General features: G+C 29.0%; 1 protein-coding gene and 1 pseudogene across 1 annotated transcript; one reads left to right on the forward strand and one right to left on the reverse strand.

The window, feature by feature from the left end:
- Nucleotides 1-665: 665 nt before the first annotated feature.
- On the forward strand, nucleotides 666-8,276 carry LOC113388108 (annotated as a pseudogene).
- Nucleotides 8,277-12,810: 4,534 nt separating this feature from the next.
- Nucleotides 12,811-19,207, reverse strand: LOC113387765 (trypsin-7-like). The gene is made up of 5 exons (XM_026625142.1): nucleotides 19,093-19,207; nucleotides 18,853-19,006; nucleotides 18,517-18,781; nucleotides 16,137-16,243; nucleotides 12,811-13,044 (listed from the first exon to the last, which is right to left on the reverse strand). Exons 1-5 carry the CDS (start codon nucleotides 19,145-19,147, stop codon nucleotides 12,843-12,845), a joined length of 783 nt encoding a protein of 260 aa, XP_026480927.1. The 5' UTR covers nucleotides 19,148-19,207; the 3' UTR covers nucleotides 12,811-12,842.
- Nucleotides 19,208-20,951: the final 1,744 nt, after the last annotated feature.

Genomic DNA, 20,951 nt, shown 5'->3' on the forward strand with positions numbered 1-20,951 from the left:
AATATATGATGTACATTATATTATTTATAAAATTTGGAAGTATGTACATTTTTTTTATTATGTATCCCATAATATCAATTATACTATTTATAAAATATAATTTTGAATTATTTTATACTTTAATAAATAAATTGCAGAAAAACTGTTTGTATTGAATAATCTTAATTTTAAAAGTAATTAAAGAACTATCTTTTGGGCGTTTTGTATTAGAACGTTATTGTTTCAGAGAATTCAACATTATCGTTCGCCGACAAAAAAATGTAGCGCACCATATTGTCGAATAGAAGCACTGACACCTTCTATCTTAGTGCAAAATCCAGAGTAAACAAGTATAATGGTTCCTGTCTGAGAAAAGACAGCATAGCACATGTTTAACTAAAAAAGAGAGCATGTGCTCATAAATTGCAGTTTGTTCGAAGCGAACTATTTCCCTGTTCCTATCTTGTATTATTTTTATATCTTTGTTTTTTAGTTTGAAGACATTTTTTTGAGTTTGCATATAATAAAATATAAAAGAAATAACACAAAAAATTATGAGAAATATTTCATCCATGATAATATGTATCTGATTTTTTTTGTTTTCCATTTGACATATAATTAAATTAACATCTTTTGCCGAATATCACCTTGTGCTTTTTTAATTATCAAAGCTTTGTTTTACAAAAATGGATGAAGATGAAGTTGAACGATTTGAAATAACAGATTATGATCTAGAAAATGAGTTTTATCCTAGAAGTAGAAGACGTCCTACAAAAAATCAACAGATATATGGTTAGCTTCATTTTAAATTTATACCGTTTAATCCTAGGTTGATAATATCTGTGCTTGATATTTGAAATCAATCTTTTTAGCAGTTCTGATTATTTCTAAATCATAGCTTAAGAATATTGTTTTTGCATAATTTGTGTAAACATACTAATAACCAATAAGTTATTAAATTAAAGTTCTTTGACATAGTGAAGCAATTTATTACTTTTATTTTCTTCACTTCATTTGTGATTAATTTTTTTTCTATTTGTGTAAGGAATTTGGGCAGCGGATGATAGTGAAGATGATGAACCCAAATCTGGGAGGAAACGACCAAAGATTATAGTGCACCAGTCAACTTTATTGCTGGTGGCATTCAACAATCTGGAAAAAAGAAAAAGTCGAAGATGGGTAAAGATTATGATAAAACATAAATAATATGTGTTAAATTATATCATTTTGCTCAATTTCTCATGTTACTTGCTATTAATTAAAATTATTATTAAATAATAGTTTTTGAAAATGCAAGAGATTTATACATTATTACATTAATTAAAACTATATTTAAATCGTCAAATCAAATACAAAGGTGGTTAATTCTTTAGATGCATTGAATATTATTTGATTTGTATAACTCAGCTTTTATTTTCATTCATTACAATCAATTTAGAAAAGGAAGAAGAACCAGAAGTTATAAATTCATCATCGAGTGAGTCAGATGAGGAACCGAGGGCAAGTTTTAAAAGTAATGAGACAGCTGGAATGCGTAGTGTACAGAAAGGATTGTTCAACAAGGAGTTGGCAGTTGGGAGAAGCATACTAAAGGTATTGGTGCTAAGTTGTTATTACAGGTAACTATTAATAAAGAACGAAACGATTTAATATTATAATTAATTTTGGTTTCCAATTTTTTTGCATTAGATGGGATATCAACCCGGTAAAGGACTTGGAAAAACATTGCAAGTATTCTGCGCCAGTTCAAGCACATGTGAGAAAAGGCATGGAGCCATTGGAGCATACGGTCCTGAAAAGGCACCTAAAGTAGCTGATAAAAATATGTTGCTTTTATTATTTAATTATGATATGGTATTGATTCAACAATAATTGCCTAGTATTTTTAAAATATCTGCATAATGAATATTTTGTCCATTTTTTTTTGTGTATAAGTAATTTCAAATTTGTGTATAATAATTTCAAAATATGATTATGATATCGGACAAGCTACTGAAGATGGTAGTAAGAAAGAGTCATCGAGTTAATTTTTATAAACTTTAGTGAAATGAAAACGGAATCATTGTTGATAAATAAGCAACCAAAGATAGATTCTTTGAAAAAAGTAAGTAATTTAAATGTTGCTTAAATTTGCCCATCTTCATGTAAAATGAATGATTTTAGGGAATTTGAAACTACAAAAATAATTGATATGACAGGACCTACAAAAAGGGTTTTATCTGGATACCATGCTCTAAAACATACAAAAACTAATGATGATAATTATATATGATGAAAAAACAATATGCAGTAAAAATAATTTCTCACTACCGGAATTAATGCATAATTTAAATCTTATTGTAGAAATGTATGAACAGGTAAGTCTTTGTAAAGCCTTATATATATTTTAAAGTTTTAATTACATATTGAATAAAGATTCATGTTGAAATAATAATTGCAGAATATTATTGCGAATGATAAGATTGTGATGGACTCTCTGATAAATTAGTTACTATGGAACATGCTCATAAAGCTTTGCAGGATGTAGTTTCAATAGAACAAACTATATAAGTTCATTAGAAAAAGTATTTGAAATAGTACAAAATCTTAAGAGAGAAGATATAGGAATGAATGAACTGGCAGAACAATTAGTAATACTTCAGGTAAAATATTTTATTAATAAATATTTTTTAACTTGAAATTGATTTAAAATATAATTCAGTAATTTTTTATAAATAATAATAGGTCAAATTAATTTTTGTATATGAATGCATAAAATTGGAGTTGAATTTAATTCATAAATTTTTACTTTTAGTTTACTCCATTGATGTGCATTTTAATCATTTTTAATAGAAGCAACTGTGAAAGTACATTAGAATATTAAATTTAACAATAAAATCAATTTTTATTTTTTCACTTTGAGTATTAAAAGTTACGTTAAATATATATTTAATAGTACATACAGTATTAAATTATTTTTCGCTAATTAGTAACCATTTTATTAGGCTTTAAATTTTAAGACCTGCCTCCATTCATGTATATTTAAAGTGAATTGTAAATTTAACCGTTGTAAAAACAACTCTAAGTTATTAAATTATTGAAATAAAATCTTGTATCAATAGAGTAATCATGCAACGGAGTATGAAGAATATCAACTTTGGGACCTTGCTCATCTAGTTGTAGCTCCCAAACTAAAAACATTTATGAATGGATGGAATCCTCTGCATTTTCCAAAGCAGCATATACAGCTTATCGAACAATGGAAAGATATATTATATGATGGAAAGAAACAAAGTGGAATAGAATCATTTGGAAAATTGGTAAGATTTCATTTGTAATATAGACTTCATGTTCATATTGTTATCAAGGCATAAACTACACAATTGTTAATTATTGATATATTACTATATTTTATATTACTTAGTAATTATATTACTTATTACTATTAACTATTAACTATCAACTATTAACGATTCACTTATCATTTTTTACCATTTACTATTAACTATTCATTTATCACTACTTAATATCCACTACTTAATGCAATAACTATCAACTATTTATCTCTTAACTATTAATTTTTTATTATTTATCTGTTTAACTATTTAACTATTGAATTATTCACTTATCACTATCAACTTTTTAACTATTTAACTATTCACTTATCGCTATTCACTATCCACTATTTAACTATTAACTATTTGTCCATTAACTATTAACTATTCACATATCACTATTAATAATTAAATATTCACTATTTACTTAAGGATTTTTATTTATATTTATATTTAAATTTACATTTATATTAAAAGTACACATTTACCAAAACACAATGGTAAGTGTGCAAATTTACCGATGAATGTATATACGCACTATAATCAGTTTGGGAAATGTGCACATTTTTGTGCACCAAGAGTGCACATAAATTTATTTTATACAGCCTTTTAGCAAAACAAATGTTTAGAAAATATATTAAATTAAATATGATAAAGAAAAGTTCTGTTTATGCAATATTCCATAAAATTATTTATGAGTTATATATTCACTACTATTTTTTATAAAACATAACACTCACAACATCATCATTTTTGTTTTACAGTATAATGAATATTATTTTTTTCAGGTTTGGTTTAGCGTTTGCCCCCATTTACAATCAGCTTTAGAACAATGGAATCCGAAACAACCTAATGATGCTATCCAGTTTTTGGCAATTTGGGATCCTCTATTTACAAATTGGGTTCGTAATAATATTTATGACCAATTATTGTTACCAAGATTACAGAGGAAGTTATTAAATGGACCCTACAACTGACATAGTACCAATTCATATTTGGGTTCACCCCTGGGCACCAATTTTAGGTAAAATTGATAATTGATACAAAAATCAAAAAAAGTCATAATACATGTAACAAATTTAGTATTTTACTTAATCTTTAAATGTGAAGGACCCAATTTGTTTGTTAGTTAGATTGATTGATTGAATGCTATAAATTGAAAGTTCAATCTATTCACAAACAGAAATTTAGATTTTTTTTAAATATATCCTTTAGAAAGATATTGAAATAACAGAAATATATAAAATGTCATATCTAATAACTAATTTTCATTCTTCTATTTTTGATTTGGTTAAAGCTAATGTTTTCTTATTTTGATTTGTTTTTGACAATATAACAAATATTATATTAAAAATTGATTTGTTGATGTCTTAAGGATAATATTTTGAGATTCATGTACTTGATATTACATTTTTGTGATATATGTTTCATATTTGTCTTAATTATTATAGTTTGTAATTAATATTATTATGAAGAATACGAAATTGGAGTTGCTTTTTATCTTATTCATTATGATATGTTTTAAAAGAAATGAATATGAAAATGTTTGAATTTGCTACATGATTTAGGTAAAAGATTGGAAGTCATGGTTTACCCAAATATTCGTGATAAGTTGGGCTATGCCCTGGGCTCTTGGCATCCTTCAGATCGAAGTGCTAGAGCAGTTCTCATACCATGGAAGGACGTTTTTGATATGGGCGAATTTATGGCGTTTTTACTTAAATATATAGTACCTAAACTTCAAGCAACACTGGCTGAGTTGGTAATTACCAGAACTCAACAAAACTTAGGTAAAATCTTTATACATATAAACACGTATCTACAATAAAATCAGAATATTTCTTTAACTTGCAAATCTATTTCAGAACTTTGGAATCAAGTTTGGGAGTGGAAAGATTTATTATCAGTACCGTTAATGGCACAATTGTTAGAGAAATATTTCTTCCCGAAATGGCTTCAAATGTTGACAATGTGGTTAAATGAATCACCAGATTATCATCAAGTATCTAACTGGTACTCTTATTGGAAAAGTTTACTTAATGAGGATATGCTAACACAAATTAATATAAAAGGTAAACTGAAAATCAAATCATGCACAATTGTGAACTGTTTATAATTAATTATACATCTATTATTTTTAACTTTTTGTAGGTTAAGTAATAGTAATCGCAAAAAAATCGAAAATGAAAATTTTTGTATATTTTTACAAAGGTTTCTAAATATTTTGGCATACTTTAGAAAAAATGGATGTATGTGATTGCGTGTGTGTGTGCGCGGATACAAATTTTCGTCGACGATTTCGGGAACACCGATCAACCGATTTGATTGATTCAAAAAACATTCGATTCGTATTGATGTGGGGGCGTACTGATTAGTTTTTGGTATAGGCAGGTCCAGCCGTTTCGAAGATAAGTGCAGAAATTCCGATTAGATCCTAGCCAACCGCTCATAGTGTTGCGCGTGAGCATGTCGTTAAGCTGAGTTGGTTGGCGCGTCACCGCAATTTTCATTCGCGTTAGTAGATAAAAAAGTCAAAACTGATCGGGTTCTAATCACACGTCTGTAATATTAAAAAAAAATTTTTTAATACTTTTTATGTTTGTATAGTTGATACTACACGAACTATTTAAAATTGTTAACTCAGTGCATATATTTCGCGAACGAAAAATTGATGCATTTGAAATAAAATATGTTTATTCTAACAATAAGTCCGGTTAATTAGATTTTGTTTATATATATATTTCATTTAAACATTTATAAACAAGGTCGTCTAATCTAATAAGTTTTCGCATTTTGTCTACAAGAAACAAATAATGAAAATTCTAGTTTTTAACTTCCCGAAGGAGAAGTTTATGTTTTCATCAAAAAATACGATTCGCTAATTTTATGTTTTCTCGACGTTTTGAGCCATTCTGAATCAAATGAGATCAAATTTGGAAAAAGTATGTGTGTGTGTGTGTGTATGTGTGTGTGTGTGTGTGTGTGTGTGTGTGAACAGATTTTTTGCCGTAAATCGACGTTTTTCTCCAAAACGGCTGGACCGATTTCAAAAATTTAAAAGCCATTTGATGTATCTCGATGAGGACTATCGTTTCTGAGTTTTGTGCAGAAAAGTTAAAAATTTTTCGCCCACGTTTTAGCCCGCAATTCTGAATCGATTCTGAAAATTCAAAAACCATTCGATAGATATTGGTTGGGAATCGTGCTGATTAGTTTTTGGTAAAGATCGGCCGAGCCGTTTTCTTGTAATAACGTTTAAAAAAAAAAAAAATCGACGATTTTTATGATTTTTTTTTTTGACGGTAGATACCATAGTTTTCTAGGTCATACTAAAATATTACGGCCATACGACAACTCGTTTAGCTTTAAAAATTCGTCAAAGTTTGCAAAAATTGGTATAGTTTTTTTGACATTTGTCAAAATTAGACTTTTGATCGACGTTTTCTCAAAAGCGCCTGAACCGATTTCAGAAATTTAAAAGCCATTTGATGTATTTCGGTGAGGACTATCGTTTGTCAGTTTTGTGCGACGATCTGCCAAGCCGTTTCTTTGCAATTTGAAAAAAAGTGTTAAACTTTTCGTCCATATTTAAGCTCATCCTACCGAACCGATTTTAAAAAATCAAAAACTGTTCGAAAGATATTAGTTGGGAATGGTACTGATTAATTTTAGGTGAAAATCTACCGAGCCGTTTTCTTGTAAAAAAGTGTTAAATTTTCGTCCACATTTAAGCTCATTCTACCGAACCGATTTAAAAAAATCAAAAACTGTTCGAAAAATATCATTTGGGAATGATGCTGATTAATTTTAGGTGAAAATCTACCGAGCCGTTTTCTTGTAATTAACTGTTGAAAAAAAGTGTTAAATTTTCGTCCACATTTAAGCTCATCCTACCGAACCGATTTTAAAAAATCAAAAACTGTTCGAAAAATATTAGTTGGGAATGGTACTGATTAATTTAAGGTGGAAATCTACCGAGCCGTTTTCTTGTAATGAACTGTTGAAAAAAAAATTTAAGCCGATTTTCATGGAACTTTTTTTGGCGATATACATCATGGTCTTATAGAACTTACTGTAATATTACGGCATTACGACAAGTAGTTTAATTTTAAAAATTCGTCAAACTTTACTAAAATTATTATCGTTTTTTTAAAGTAGGATTGATGAAGTATATTATTTACACATTTTTTTTGATTAAGTCAATTATTTACACATATCGGGAAGTTCATGTAACTTGCCTCAAGGCTAAATACCAAACCAACTAGTTATAATATTTATTCATAGACATTTTTGTTGACTGATTATTTTTATTCTTCGAATGTTACTGTACGGTAAGTTCCAGCAATTTGCTTTAAGGCACGATGCCATGCGCCCCACTAGTTTTATTAAGCAATGTAAATAAATACAATCTGTGAAATTAAACTTTCTATATCAAATGAAAATTTAGCTTAGCAATGAAAAAAATATAAATTTGCGTCATATTTAATCTCTTTTGAGTATTTTTACGGGATTTGACCATATATTTTTTATTTCCAGAATATTTTAGAAAAGCCTTAGAAATGATGCATCGTGCTATTGGAGGAGGTATGCCTGAAACAACAACATATAAAGAACGCGCTCCGTCTCCAAAGACTTTACCAGCATTTAGTGCAGATGTAAGAAAATTTAGAGTTCTATTTACAATACAAATTTTATAACTTCAAACTTGAGTTGTGAGAACTGATTTCAAATCTAATAAAGATTTCTTCGATTTTTCAGAAGATGGGTATTGCTTCACTAGGTTTTCGAGAAATTGTTGCTCAAAGATGTTCGGAACATGGTATTTTATTCATGCCTATGATGGGAAGGAGATACGAGGGAAAACAATTATATAAAGTTGGGAACATATTTTGTTATATAGATAGAAGTGTACTGATGGTATGTTTGGATGGGGTTACGTATAAACCCATGGGTCTGGCAGAAATGATGGAACGCGCTGCCTAGATGACAATTAAAGTTTATGGATGATTTTATTATTTATGCAATGTATTTGTAGTGTATCTAGTAAATTTTTATTTTTTATTTATAGTATAATATTAAATAAGATTTTATAATAAATTAAAAAAAAATATTTATTGAATAATATTTTCCATAGCATATGAGCTTTCAAATTTTCAATTTATATTCATTCTTGAATTGATATCTTGTTTATAATAATAATAATATATTAAATAATAATGTTGGATAATTTTATTATGACTAGGAACTTACAACTCATCTTGATATTCAATATAGATGAACTTGATACTTTCGACATCAAATTACTTGTTCGCGAAACCTGATATTTGAAGTTTATTTATTGACATTACTTAATAAGCTGTAAAAATAGTCATTCATTCAATTTTTTCTTAGATAATACAGCTTTTATATATTGTTATGTGATTTAAGTATTTATTAATTAATACTTCCCAAAGGAAAAGTTTGTTTTTGCTTTAAGATCCGACTTGCTAAGTTTGTTTCCTTTTTTTTGATACCAACGATCGATAAAGTACAAATGTATGTATGTGTTAAAAAAATAAATGTACTGAAATGCTAAACCATTTAGTCAATCTCTTCTCAAAAACGGCTGCTCTGAATTTAAAAATTTAAATGCCATTTGATGGTATTCGATAAGAACTTTCATGTTTTATAGTTTTGCACGACGATCGGTTGAGCAGTTTTTTTTATTATCAGCAGATAATATCAGTATTTTATTATCAGCAGTTTTTTTTATTATCAGTCTCAGGCAAACTTTCGAAGAGCGAACAACAACGCTCTGGAAAATAATTAATTAAAAATACAAACAAGTACAAATAAATATCAAAAATATTTTTAAAAAAAATCCAGAAAGTCTACAGAATTGATATCGATGATAAAAACGATAGTGTTTTTAATGAAAATTCGTACAATAAATCCAAAGTGTTGATAATCAATATTCATGTGGGGTTTCCGTTTGAAACAGAATATGGCAGCAGCTATAAATATTTATCAAAGTTTGTAATAATGGTCCGCGCCCTTAGGATTTTACACTTTGTACCCATTAAGCACGTCCAAGCTGAATAGATGAGTGCTTACGAAAGCGTATTCGAAAATCTTGCTTTCAGTTAAATAATTAAGTTATTTGCGGATTTTCTTTGAAAACTTTTATAACACTAAAGCAATAGGTATACTTAAAAAAAATTGATACAATTTTTTTTTTACAAAAGCAATTATTTTGTTAAAACAAGCAGAAAGTTCTTTAAATCATTCAAATCAGACGCTTAGTTCTTTCACAATAACCCATTTTTGCCCATTTAGCTCTGTATCTTCGAAATATCCTGTCCTGCCTTTGCCAAAAACTAATTACCTTTTCTCCCAATCATTTTACAAATTGAATGTTTTTTAGATCATTCAAATCGGATGCTCGGTTCTCTCAAAAACTTGATCTGTATTTTCTGCACTCTTTGCTCCGTATCTCTGTAACGGCTGGACCTGCCTTTGCCAAAAACTAATCAGCAAATCTCCCTATCAATAGGAATCGAATGTTTTTTAAACCATTCAAATCGGTTGATCCGCTCGAAAACGTGGACGAAAAAATGCGGACATACAAAGCACATCACACACCATTTTTTCTGAGGTATGCCAAAATGTTCAGAAACCTTCAAAACGCGAAGATATGCAAAAATTTTCATCTTCGATTTTCGGCCCATTGCTACAACTACCTTACAGGAAGTTAATAAAAAAAAATCGAAAGAGGCAGAAACTTCAGAAAAACGAAAATCATCATCAGCTAGAAATTTAGTCTTCTTGCAGAAAAAGGCACAAAAGATTTTTAATATATATTTAATTCAAATTTGTTGAAATTTTGGAAAAAATAGTAGATTGCGTTAGGACAAATGATACTTTCTTCTAGTTTTTGATCACATTTAATTTTAGAAATCTAGTTAATTTTACAGGTCACAAGACCTTACAGCGGCTGTTATTGTGCTATATTTTGATTTATACCAAAATGTACTCAATGAATCTTATTTTATTTTGTGTGTCAATATTTATATAATCCATGTTTTGAATTTGAAATTCGAATTAGTGATCTAACTTCAGATGTCTTCTATTGAACAGTTTCATTACTGTAGTGAAAGAATAAACATGGCATGACTTCATGATCCTGAAGATTTCATGGAAGTAAGTACGGCTATTTATTTTAATCGTATTGTTGGTGCGGTGTGGACGTTCGTGGACGTTGATTGAAGTCGTGGGTAAATTTTAGTTATAAAGTTTACTATATAATGTAAATTGCTCAGTTTGTGAAGTGAAAATTGTGTTTTCTTCGTTAAGTGAATGTGTGAAATGTTTTATAAAAAAATATTTTTGACGCTGGGGCTGGGGGTTGCGTGTAGGTGAGTACCCAAAATAGTATTGTTGATAAATTTTGATAAATTTTGATAAATATTTGTATAAAATATTTATACTTACATAAGATAATTTATAAGTCGCCTCTGACTAAAAATATTTTTTGCACAAAATATGAAAATATGTAGATCATCTGTGCGAATAGCAGGAAGTAAAAAATTATATATTATTGATATATAACATTAAAAATGTACATATGCTTCACTAAAATATATAGGTTTCTTTTGGAATATAATGCTTGGTTTTCGTTTCTTTGCATTTTAATCAATATTTGCATTAAATATATTTAATTGCCTTAAGACAGAATTCCACTTACAGCTAGTTTCATCTATTATTTTACTTCATTGCGATTGAAGTTGCATTTTTTTTACAACTACTCTCGCCTAAGAGAGGAGGCTTATGGTTTGTAGTTGAGTACTCTGAAAAATCTCGACGTATATTAAAATTAAACTTCGTACAACGTGACGATTTTTGCTAATGGGGCCCCATCAAAAGATTTTACGAGAATTAGGATTTTTTTTCGTCCAGCTTTGGGTTGAATCCCAATTGGCAAAAATAAATCTAGAGGCAAATACGAGGTATATCCTACTATCAAATTGTAGATTATAAAACTAATTACCTTTTACATGTAAATAATTTTGTTACACTATCACATATGATTGTGTACGACCGATACTATAATATGAACTACGTTTACCGGCGAATACATAAGAAACTTTCCATTACATTTCATCACAAGGAAGTTTTGAGTATAACTGATTAATGCGATCAATCTTTTATCTAATTAAACAAAATACTTTTTAAGAAAGTTATAAAAACCATTTTCAAAAAATTATAAAAAGTTGTTTCTGATCTCAATTAATTTAAAATTATTGCATCGAAAACGTGTCTGCTGTAAACATGATATTATTGTGCATGTTATGCAATTTGTTTTGAAGAACATACATTTACAGTAATATCTAAATTATTTTTTGCAGCATGTTTTAGTCGAACTCAATATCTAAAAGGCATAGAGGTTTGATTCCACTATTATTATAATTACTTACTTACTATTAATTAGCATCACGACAGTTTTATCATTTCACTTTAAAATGTAACATACACGTTTTTTATATGTCTCTGAATGAAAATTTTGTACTAGGAAGCTTGTACTTGTATGAATTCTTTGGCCGGTTTTTAAAAAAAGATATAATAAAAAAGGGTAAAAAATAACTAATAGTAACATTTGAAAGGAGAACAAAACACAGATTTATTCTAAGAATAAACATATTTATAATTGACAAAACTTGATATACAGTGATAAACATCATAATATAAAAATACTAAATTAAATAAAAAAAATATAATTTAATAAACATTGAAATGAGTTCATAATAATTTATTGAGAGAAGAAAGTTGATGAAATAAATAAATTTTTACTCTAGAAATGCTTGGCGGGCTGCAGAAAAATATTTAAAGGACCGGATGAAGCCCGCAGACCGCGGGTTGCTCATCCTTTAAATATACTTTTAAGTTTTCAATACAGTTGTTTGTTTATAAGATTGACAGAAGACTGACGAGCGTCATGGATATCCTACTATACCTAATTGTATATTGTCGTGAACATTTATAAAGCATAAAATTTAAAAGCATTTATAAAACAAGAGCACGGCGGTGCCAAAATTGTTTCGAGTCAGAGCCTGGCATCAGGCAGCTCTGATGTCAAAAAGTTTTGCTTGTGGTTATAGAGCTCAATATAATTTCAAATAAAATTCGCCTTTCGTGGGCATTGCCGCATATAGATATATGCTAATTAATTATACATATCTCATCTATAATTAATTAACACAAAATTAAGGGTGGTTGACCACTGAGTTGTCTCTTGACTACAATATATCTTTCATAACAGCTTATAGTACACGTAGTTCTGATGGCTGTTCAAAAAGAATACAAAAGAATGTATTGGTTAATAAATGATGTTTTAATTTTTTTTTTACAATGTACATAATCCTTGATTTGAAAATAATAGCATTTAAACTTTCTTAAATATACACCTTTCACATAGTACGACTATTAAAACAAATACTTCAGAAGTATTTCAATAAAAATATGTCACTATTTTTCCGTAATTGTTTATTATTGTTTTTCATACAGTTTTATTATTTAAATTTGTACATATTTTTTAATGAACTTTTGAATTTCCGGGTGGCTCAGTTTTGCATATACACCAGGATTTCCAGGTCGCGCGCATCCTCGCCTCCAGGATATAACTCCTACTTGAACTCGTTTTTCATCTACAAGTGGCCCACCGCTATCCCCATGACAAGTATCTTTTTGTCCTTGAGGAAAACCAGCGCACATCATACTGAAATAATTGATGAATTTGAATTATTAAAATTTTATAATTTTTCCGAATAGATTTTTTTTCATTTCATTGTTTAGTAATAATTCATTAATAGATGTTACATAATATAATAAATCTTCAAATATTTATTAACTTTCCGTAGGGTAAGTTATTGTAATCGTCAAAAAATTGAAATTAAAATTTTTTGCATTTCTCGACGTTTTGAAGGTTTCTGAACATTGTGGCATACCTAAGAAAAAATGTATGTATGTGTGTGTTTTGTGTGTCCGCATTTTTTCGTTCACGTTTTCGGGCGCACGGATCAACCGATTTGAATGTTTCAAAAAACATTCGATTTCTATTGATAGGGAGATGTGTTAATTAGTTTTTGGCAAAGACAGGTCCAGCCGTTAAGGAGATACGGAGCAAAGAGTGCAGAAAATAGAAATAGAATTTTTGAGAGAACGGAGCATCCGATTTGGATGATCTAAAAATAATTTAATTAGTAATGATTGGGAGAAGTGGTTATTAGCTTTTGGCAAAGGCAGGTCCAGCCATTTCGAAGATGCAGAGCTAAATGTGCAAAAAATTGCAGTTTTTGAGAGAACTAAGGGTCCGATTTGAATTTTTTAAAGAACTTTCTGTTTGTTTCAACAAAATAATTGCTTTTGGAAAAAAATTGTTTCTATTTTTTTTTCTTTTTGAATTTGTTTTTTGTATGTTGAAAATAATTCAGATTTTGATTTTAATTCTGTTCTAATATACTTTAAACAAGTAATTTCAACTTTGCAATTCAATTTATATAATTCTTATAAATATTAGACAATGTTACAACATTTATAAAAATTTATTTGAATACATTTACAAATATTCTCGATCATTTCGTTACGGTACGGGAAGTTTCAGCAATTTGCCTTTAGGCACGATGCCATGCACTATTAGTTTTCATTTCATTGATTAATGATAATTTATCAATAGTTGTTTCATAATCTGATAAATTAACAAATATTTATTAACTTCTTATAGGGTAGTTATAGTAAAGGGCCGAAAATCTAAAATAATAATCTTTGCATATCTTCAAGTTTTGAAGGTTTCTGAGCATTTTGGCATACCTCAGAAAAAATGGATTTGTGTATGTGTGTGTTTTGTATGTCCGCATTTTTTCGTCCACGTTTTCGGCCGCACAGATCTACCGATTTGAATAGTTCAAAAACATTCGATTCCTATTGATAGGCAGATGTGCTGATTAGTTACGGAGATACGGAACAAAGAGTTCAGAAAATAGAAATCGAGCTTTTGAGAGAACGGAGCATCCGATTTAAATGTTTCAAAAAAAATCAATTCGTAATGACGGGGAGAAGTGGTGATTAGTTTTTGGCAAAGGCAGGCCCAGCCGTTTTTGAGATACCGAGATTTGAGAGTGCTAAGCATTCGATTTGAATGATTATATAAACTTTTTGCTTGTTTTTCAAAATAATTGCTTTTAAAAAAATAATTCCAATTTTTGTTTCCATTTTTTTTTTTAATTGTTTTGTATATTGAAAATAATTCAGATTTTAATTTTAATTCTGACTAAAGTTGATTCATCATTATATACTATAACTCTGAATATACAATTATAACTTTGTAATTCAGTTTAAATAATTCTTATAAATATTAGACAATATTACAGTATATATATATATACTATTTGAAAACATCAATATTCGTCGAACATTTCGTTACGGTACGGGAAGTTCCAGCAATTTGTTTTTTGGCACGATGCCTTAAGGCACGATGCCATACACAACTAGTTTTATAATAGTTTTGATGTATAACTAATAACGTAGAATGAAGTAAATCACAATGCGGTGATGAATAAATCTCTTGGACCAATAAAATCTGATACATCGATTTAGTAGAAATTATTAGAATTTTCAACATTGCCATAGACCCCTCACTTTCCATATACATTTATAAATACTTTATTACAGATAGTATAAGTAATAATAAATCAACGTGGAACGTTGTGTCGACTATGACCCCCCCTTTCATTTCGTTGTCCCTGCAATTTTTTTACCGCTAACATGGATTCTTTGAAAGTTGTCCTGGACCCCTTGTAGTCCAAATGGAATAACTGATTTAGACCATCCTTTTATTAGAATTTCAATTGCGTTATTTACTAGTGATGCATGGCATTGTGCCTTAAGGCAAATTGCTGGAACTACTCGTACGAAAAATATTTCAAAAAGATTCAATTTTCTTTTAGTAATGTGAAAAATCGTTTTTTTGAGAATTTTAAAACTTTTGAGAAATTTTGAAGTTTTTTTTGAAGCAATCGCGAAACGTTAGCTGCGTTAAGTGAAATGAAATATAGAAGCGCCTGGGCGCTGCGTCGCAGCATAACGAATAAATATTGGTACGGAACCCACAGAAAACTGAACGAAAATTGTTCTTATTATTGAAATATCTATAAAATATGTGATAATTTCACGTGAATATGTATAATGATTATTTTTGACTGCCAAATGGCATTTTTTTACTGTTTTCATTGTGTATCCGAATCATCCTCTCCAAAAATCAATTCAAAGAATGAAAAATCATCAATTCTTCAATAAAATGTAAATAAAATGTAATAAATTTAAATTTATAGACTTGACAATTTTTGCTCCTCATCTTCGGAAAGAATGGACCTGCCTTTGCTAAAAACTAATGAACACGTCACACGTCTCCTTCATAATAGTAACCGAATATTTTTTGAATCATTCAAAATGGCTGATCCGTGTTCTCAAAATCGTCGACAAAAAATTGTATCCGCACATACAAACACACACACACACATACATACGTCCATTTTTTCTAATTGTAAGGTATGACGAAATGTTGGGAAGCCTCTGAAACGTAAAGATGTATAAAAAACTTCATTTTCAATTTTTATGCGATTACTATAACTTACCTTACGGGAAGTTAATTAGTTCTCAATATCCAATTTGATTATCACTAAAAATTTATTCAATAAGTTAGATTTACTAGATAACAAAGATATTTTCAGTGCTAGCATCAGTATAAAAATTCTTTCTGATTTTTAATTAGTTTAGGTCGTTATTATGATACATAAAATCTTTTATTTTTACCTGTCAGAAATGATGTCATTGTTAATAGCATGACTGTTCTTGCATTCTTGACTTGAGTAAGCTTTAACTTTAACTTCTTGCAACTTTGGCGAAATTGGCCCCCATTCCTACAACAAAACATAATTTACTGAATATCTAAATATTACAACTAGATTTTAAATTATTTATAAATATATTTTAATGATTAATATTACACTGCAAATGCATAATCATTTTTAAAACTTTATATGCGAGATTATAAATTAAAAATTAAGATTTTCTATTTATTTAGTGGTACTTATAAAAGAAAATTATTAATACTAATCGCACATAGTACAAAAAGTTATTTTAAATATTTTTGTAAACATAAGAATTTTTTTAACTAGGTGCGAGTGGCATTATGCGTTAAATCAAGTTGCCTGAACTTCCCGATTTGTGTATATATTCAAAATATTATTTTGTTTAAATATGTCATAGAAACATCAGAACTTGAAGGTCATAAAAGCTGATGATTTTATTTAAATAAGTACGTTAGTTTTATAGATATCAATCTAAACTGCTGTTTTATCTTTACGCGGTAAATTTTATTATTATAGTTTCTGTAATGGCGATTATTTTTATTGATGCAGCAATTCCCAAACGTATTGTTTTTTATATTTCTAAGAAAAAATCGTTGTCACTACTGCTTGATATCAGGCTGTCTGGGTCGAGTATCGAACTTGAGCCTTGATTGAAATCCCACAGCTTTGACCACTAATTCACGTGTTAATGATCATTGGTTTAAAAAATTTAAAAACCGTTCCATAGATATCAGTTGGAAATCATGCTCATTAGTTTATGGTTATTCAGCTTACAATCTTTAATTGATTTAAAAAGTTCAAGACCTGTTCGAAAGATATTGTTGGGAATCGCGATCATTAGTTTTTGGTAGAGATCGGCCGCTTCTTCGTAATAAATATTGCATTTTTTTTTGATAAAACTGTATGACAATAGAGAGTCTGCAGAAATACTCAAATATTACAGGAGTACAAAGGGCGATTGAATAATAAAAATCTATCGATGTTTAGAATTTCGTTGCGCGCTTAAGCGATTTTATACAGAATCTATGTCTATCGTGCATATGCACATTCTTTTGTAGGTTACTACTGATCACAGGTGACGTCCGCACTTAAATAAAATAGATTTCTAGAAACTTAACTAGGTGAAATGAAATGTTTTAAAACAATTAAATTTAATTTATATAATTCCATTTATTAGAAGCATCAATTGGAAATTGTATTGATTACTTGTTAGTGAAAACGAAAATTAAATCTTCGTTTCAATTGAACATTACCTAAATAGCTGAATCTCAATTCTAATTGATTAAGTCGATTACGTATACGTAGTGGGAAGTTCATGCAACTTGCCTTAAGTGGTTATATGCAGTTATAATTTTCTGAATATTAAATTTTCTTAATGTACATATATTTAAGAACACACACAGAAAATTTCATATCATTCTGGTGAATATTTTCGAACTTACACGCAAATTTGAAAAGAAAAACACGGCTGAGACGGAAGAAAGTAGTTAGTGATCTGGCAAAAAAAATAAAATACAGGAAAACTTAGTTACATGTGATTAGACTGTTCAGTATTGCATTCTGATAAAAGTGTTTAAAGCAATTTCTGAAAATGTGAAATGTGAAAATTGTTTCAACCGGTTTGAAAACTGTGAAAAATTTAACTCATGTGTTTTACTTTCCAAACTTTAAACGCGTTTTTCTCGGGATGGTGTTTTCAAAATCGGTGACCAAACATAACTCGAAAACGGCTAATTTGATTAGCCCCAAACATTATCAGGTTCTTCTTAAATATATTTTTGATTTTGTGAATAATCGAAGATTTTTCCTATCTAATCCAAACTTTAAACGCGTTTTTCTCGGGATGGTGTTTTCAAAATCGGTGACCAAACATAACTCGAAAACGGCTAATTCGATTAGCCCCAAACATTATCAGGTTCTTCTTAAATATATTTTTGATTTTGTGAATAATCAAAGATTTTTCCTATCTAATAAATATTTTGAATTTATGAACAATTCAAGGTAAAAAACCGATTTTTTCAAGTATTCCGACATTTTGTCAAACATTATTATTTTGCTTATTATTACTGGATTTATAATTTTTTCAATGAAATCTTTTGGTTTTTTAATTTCCGATGATTTACTTCAGAGATAGTGTGGTCTCCGCGAAACGTGTTTTTCGAGAGGTGCTCCCGCAGATCTGCTGTTACTTTCTTTTAATGCATATTTTTTATTTAGGTTTTTTCGGCTTAATAAGTGTATATAATCCCCTAATGCAAAATGCTACTTACAAGTAGGTAAATTATTAAATTCTGTTTAAAATAAGATGTAATAACACTTGCCTTCGTGGCGCCCCATCCAGTTACACTCAACGTTGCTCCCTTCGGTACTTCTTTTTCCGATTGTATTAATTTTACAGGAGTTACAGTGCATGGAGTAAATGATATTGGCCCTTTGATCCGTAAAAGTGCAACATCAAAATCATCTGGCACTGCTTTATTATATTTCGGATGTTTTATAATTTCAATAACATCATACACTTGTCCTCCATCATTGTGAGTGCTAGTTCCAACACGAACAGTTAAATCTTTCGGTGGACTTTGTTTGCTAGAATGGAGAAGAGATTCTTATAATGTACAATACACCAACTATTATATGATTATTTTATATTTGCTTACTCTGCAACGCACTGAGAAGAAGTCAGCACCCAATCTTTAGCAATGATTGAACCACCACAGAAATGTTGGTTATTACTTTGAACTGATACTTGCCACCCATTTTTTGAAATACTTACATCATTGCCACCAACGATTCGATTTTGTACTTCCGCGCCTAGATAAGAATATCACAATTTAGTGTCTAAATAAGATTCAAATTCCGTTTCCCGTTTAGCATATATTTGTTAACAATTTACTTACTAAAGCAACAGATGAAACTTGCAAATAATGCGCTAAATAAAATAATTCGCGCCATGATGGGAATTTTGCACACTCTGTTTGACTTAGTTTATCAATCGGTTTATATTGATACTCTGACAATGATTGAAAATAGATAAGATTTCATTTATATCTATTTACACAGTTGCATATGAACATCTTAAGGTGAACTCATTCATTACAAGGAAAATTTTAAATACATATTAAGTTATTCAATCTGAAACTAGTGGTTTATGTCATTGTTTCTTAAAGCAAATTGCTGCAACTTCCGGCATTAAAAATTAATTTTTTAATAAAGATTAAATTTTTTTTGAACTTTGAGAAATTTGTTTTTTGAGAATTTTGAAATTTCTGAAAAAATTGACTTTTTTGAAAAAAATAGACTATTTTGGAAAAAATAAACTTTTTTGAAAAAAAAAAGAATTTTTTTTCATATTACCTAATATTTTCTAAAAGAAATACACATATTGTGCATAAGAATAGAAAACTCAATAATTAATATTTACCACAATAGATATTTTTGAAGAAAAAACAATTTAAATGATTTCTATATAAAATAATTCATCATAAATCGCAATTTCAAGCCGCATTTATATTTTTCAAAGTTTTAAAGTAATTCGTTCGTTGATTTTACGAACTTCTGGATGAATAAATTTGTTGTTTTTTTATTGACTTATTGACTTATCACCCAGAATGTTCAGTTTTTTTGCCAAACTTGTTTTTTTTCATAAAATTTGAATATCTATTTGTTCCCACGTCTCTTGTTTATATGAAATATTTGTTTTACGTTTAGCTTACAATAAATGAAAGATAAGTTTAAACATTCCAATATTAGTTTTTGGTTTTTGTTTCTCTATAGAATATAGAGCTGCTTCTTCGAAAATTGTAGGATTTTCCATCTTAAATCTGCCTTTATCTATAATTGCAACTTTACGTGGTCAATGTTGGAAATAGTAATATCAATTTGTGTTCGATAACTATTCACTCAGATAAGTTTCCAGGAATGTGAAGCACTTGATAAAATATAGGATAAAAAAAAATACCGATATGTATAGCTATCTCATCAATTCTGATTTGCTTTTCAAACTCTAGCTGTAAGTGGAATTCTGTCTTAAGGCAATTAGGGCATCGTGCCTTAAGGCGAATTGCTGGAACTTTCCGTACCAAAAATAATTTTTTTAAAAACGATTAACATTTTTGAAAAAAATTTACTTCGAAAAAATAAGATTTTTGAAAAACTATAATTTGGATAAAAAATTACTTTTTGAAAAAAAAATGTTTTTTTTATTTTGACATATTTTGGAAGATCTGAACTTTTTTTCAAAGCAATCGTACTGCTTTAACTGCATAGAGACAAAATATAAAGCGCGTAAGCGCCGCGTCGCTGTCTAACGAGTAAACATTGGTACGGAACCCATAGGAATGTAAACAAAATTTATGCTTATTGTTAAAATCTCTATAAAATATCTGATAATTTGATGTGCATATGTCTAATGATCATTTTTGACCGCCAAATGGCATTTTTTTTGCTTTTTTCGTTAGATCTCCGAAACCGCTAGACCTGCCCTTATGAAAATCAATTTTTCATCTTGTCAATACAAGTAAAATGTTTTTTGAATTATTAAAATCGGACGCTCCGTTCTCTTAAAAACTGAGGTACCGTTTTTGGCACTTTTTGCCCCATATCTTCGGGACGGCTAGACCTACCTCCGCTAAAAACTAATCAGCACGTCTCCTTATCAATACAAATTGAATGTTTTTTAAATTATTCAAATTGCTTCATCCGTGTTCCCGAAATCGTCGACGAAAATTTGTATCCGCACACACATACATACACGCAC

This window comes from Ctenocephalides felis, unplaced genomic scaffold (genome assembly GCF_003426905.1).
Source record: "Ctenocephalides felis isolate EL2017-DRISC unplaced genomic scaffold, ASM342690v1 CF-g0.4_SCAFFOLD_03572, whole genome shotgun sequence".
Taxonomy (NCBI): domain Eukaryota; kingdom Metazoa; phylum Arthropoda; class Insecta; order Siphonaptera; family Pulicidae; genus Ctenocephalides; species Ctenocephalides felis.

Coding starts and splice junctions, on each gene's coding strand:
- LOC113387765 (XM_026625142.1), bottom strand. CDS start 19,147: ATGGCGCGAATTATTTTATTTAGCGCATTATTTGCAAGTTTCATCTGT. Junction 18,782..18,852: donor TCTTCTCAGTGCGTTGCAGA/GTAAGCAAATAT, acceptor TCTCCATTCTAG/CAAACAAAGTCCACCGAAAG. Junction 13,045..16,136: donor AATGACATCATTTCTGACAG/GTAAAAATAAAA, acceptor CAATTATTTCAG/TATGATGTGCGCTGGTTTTC.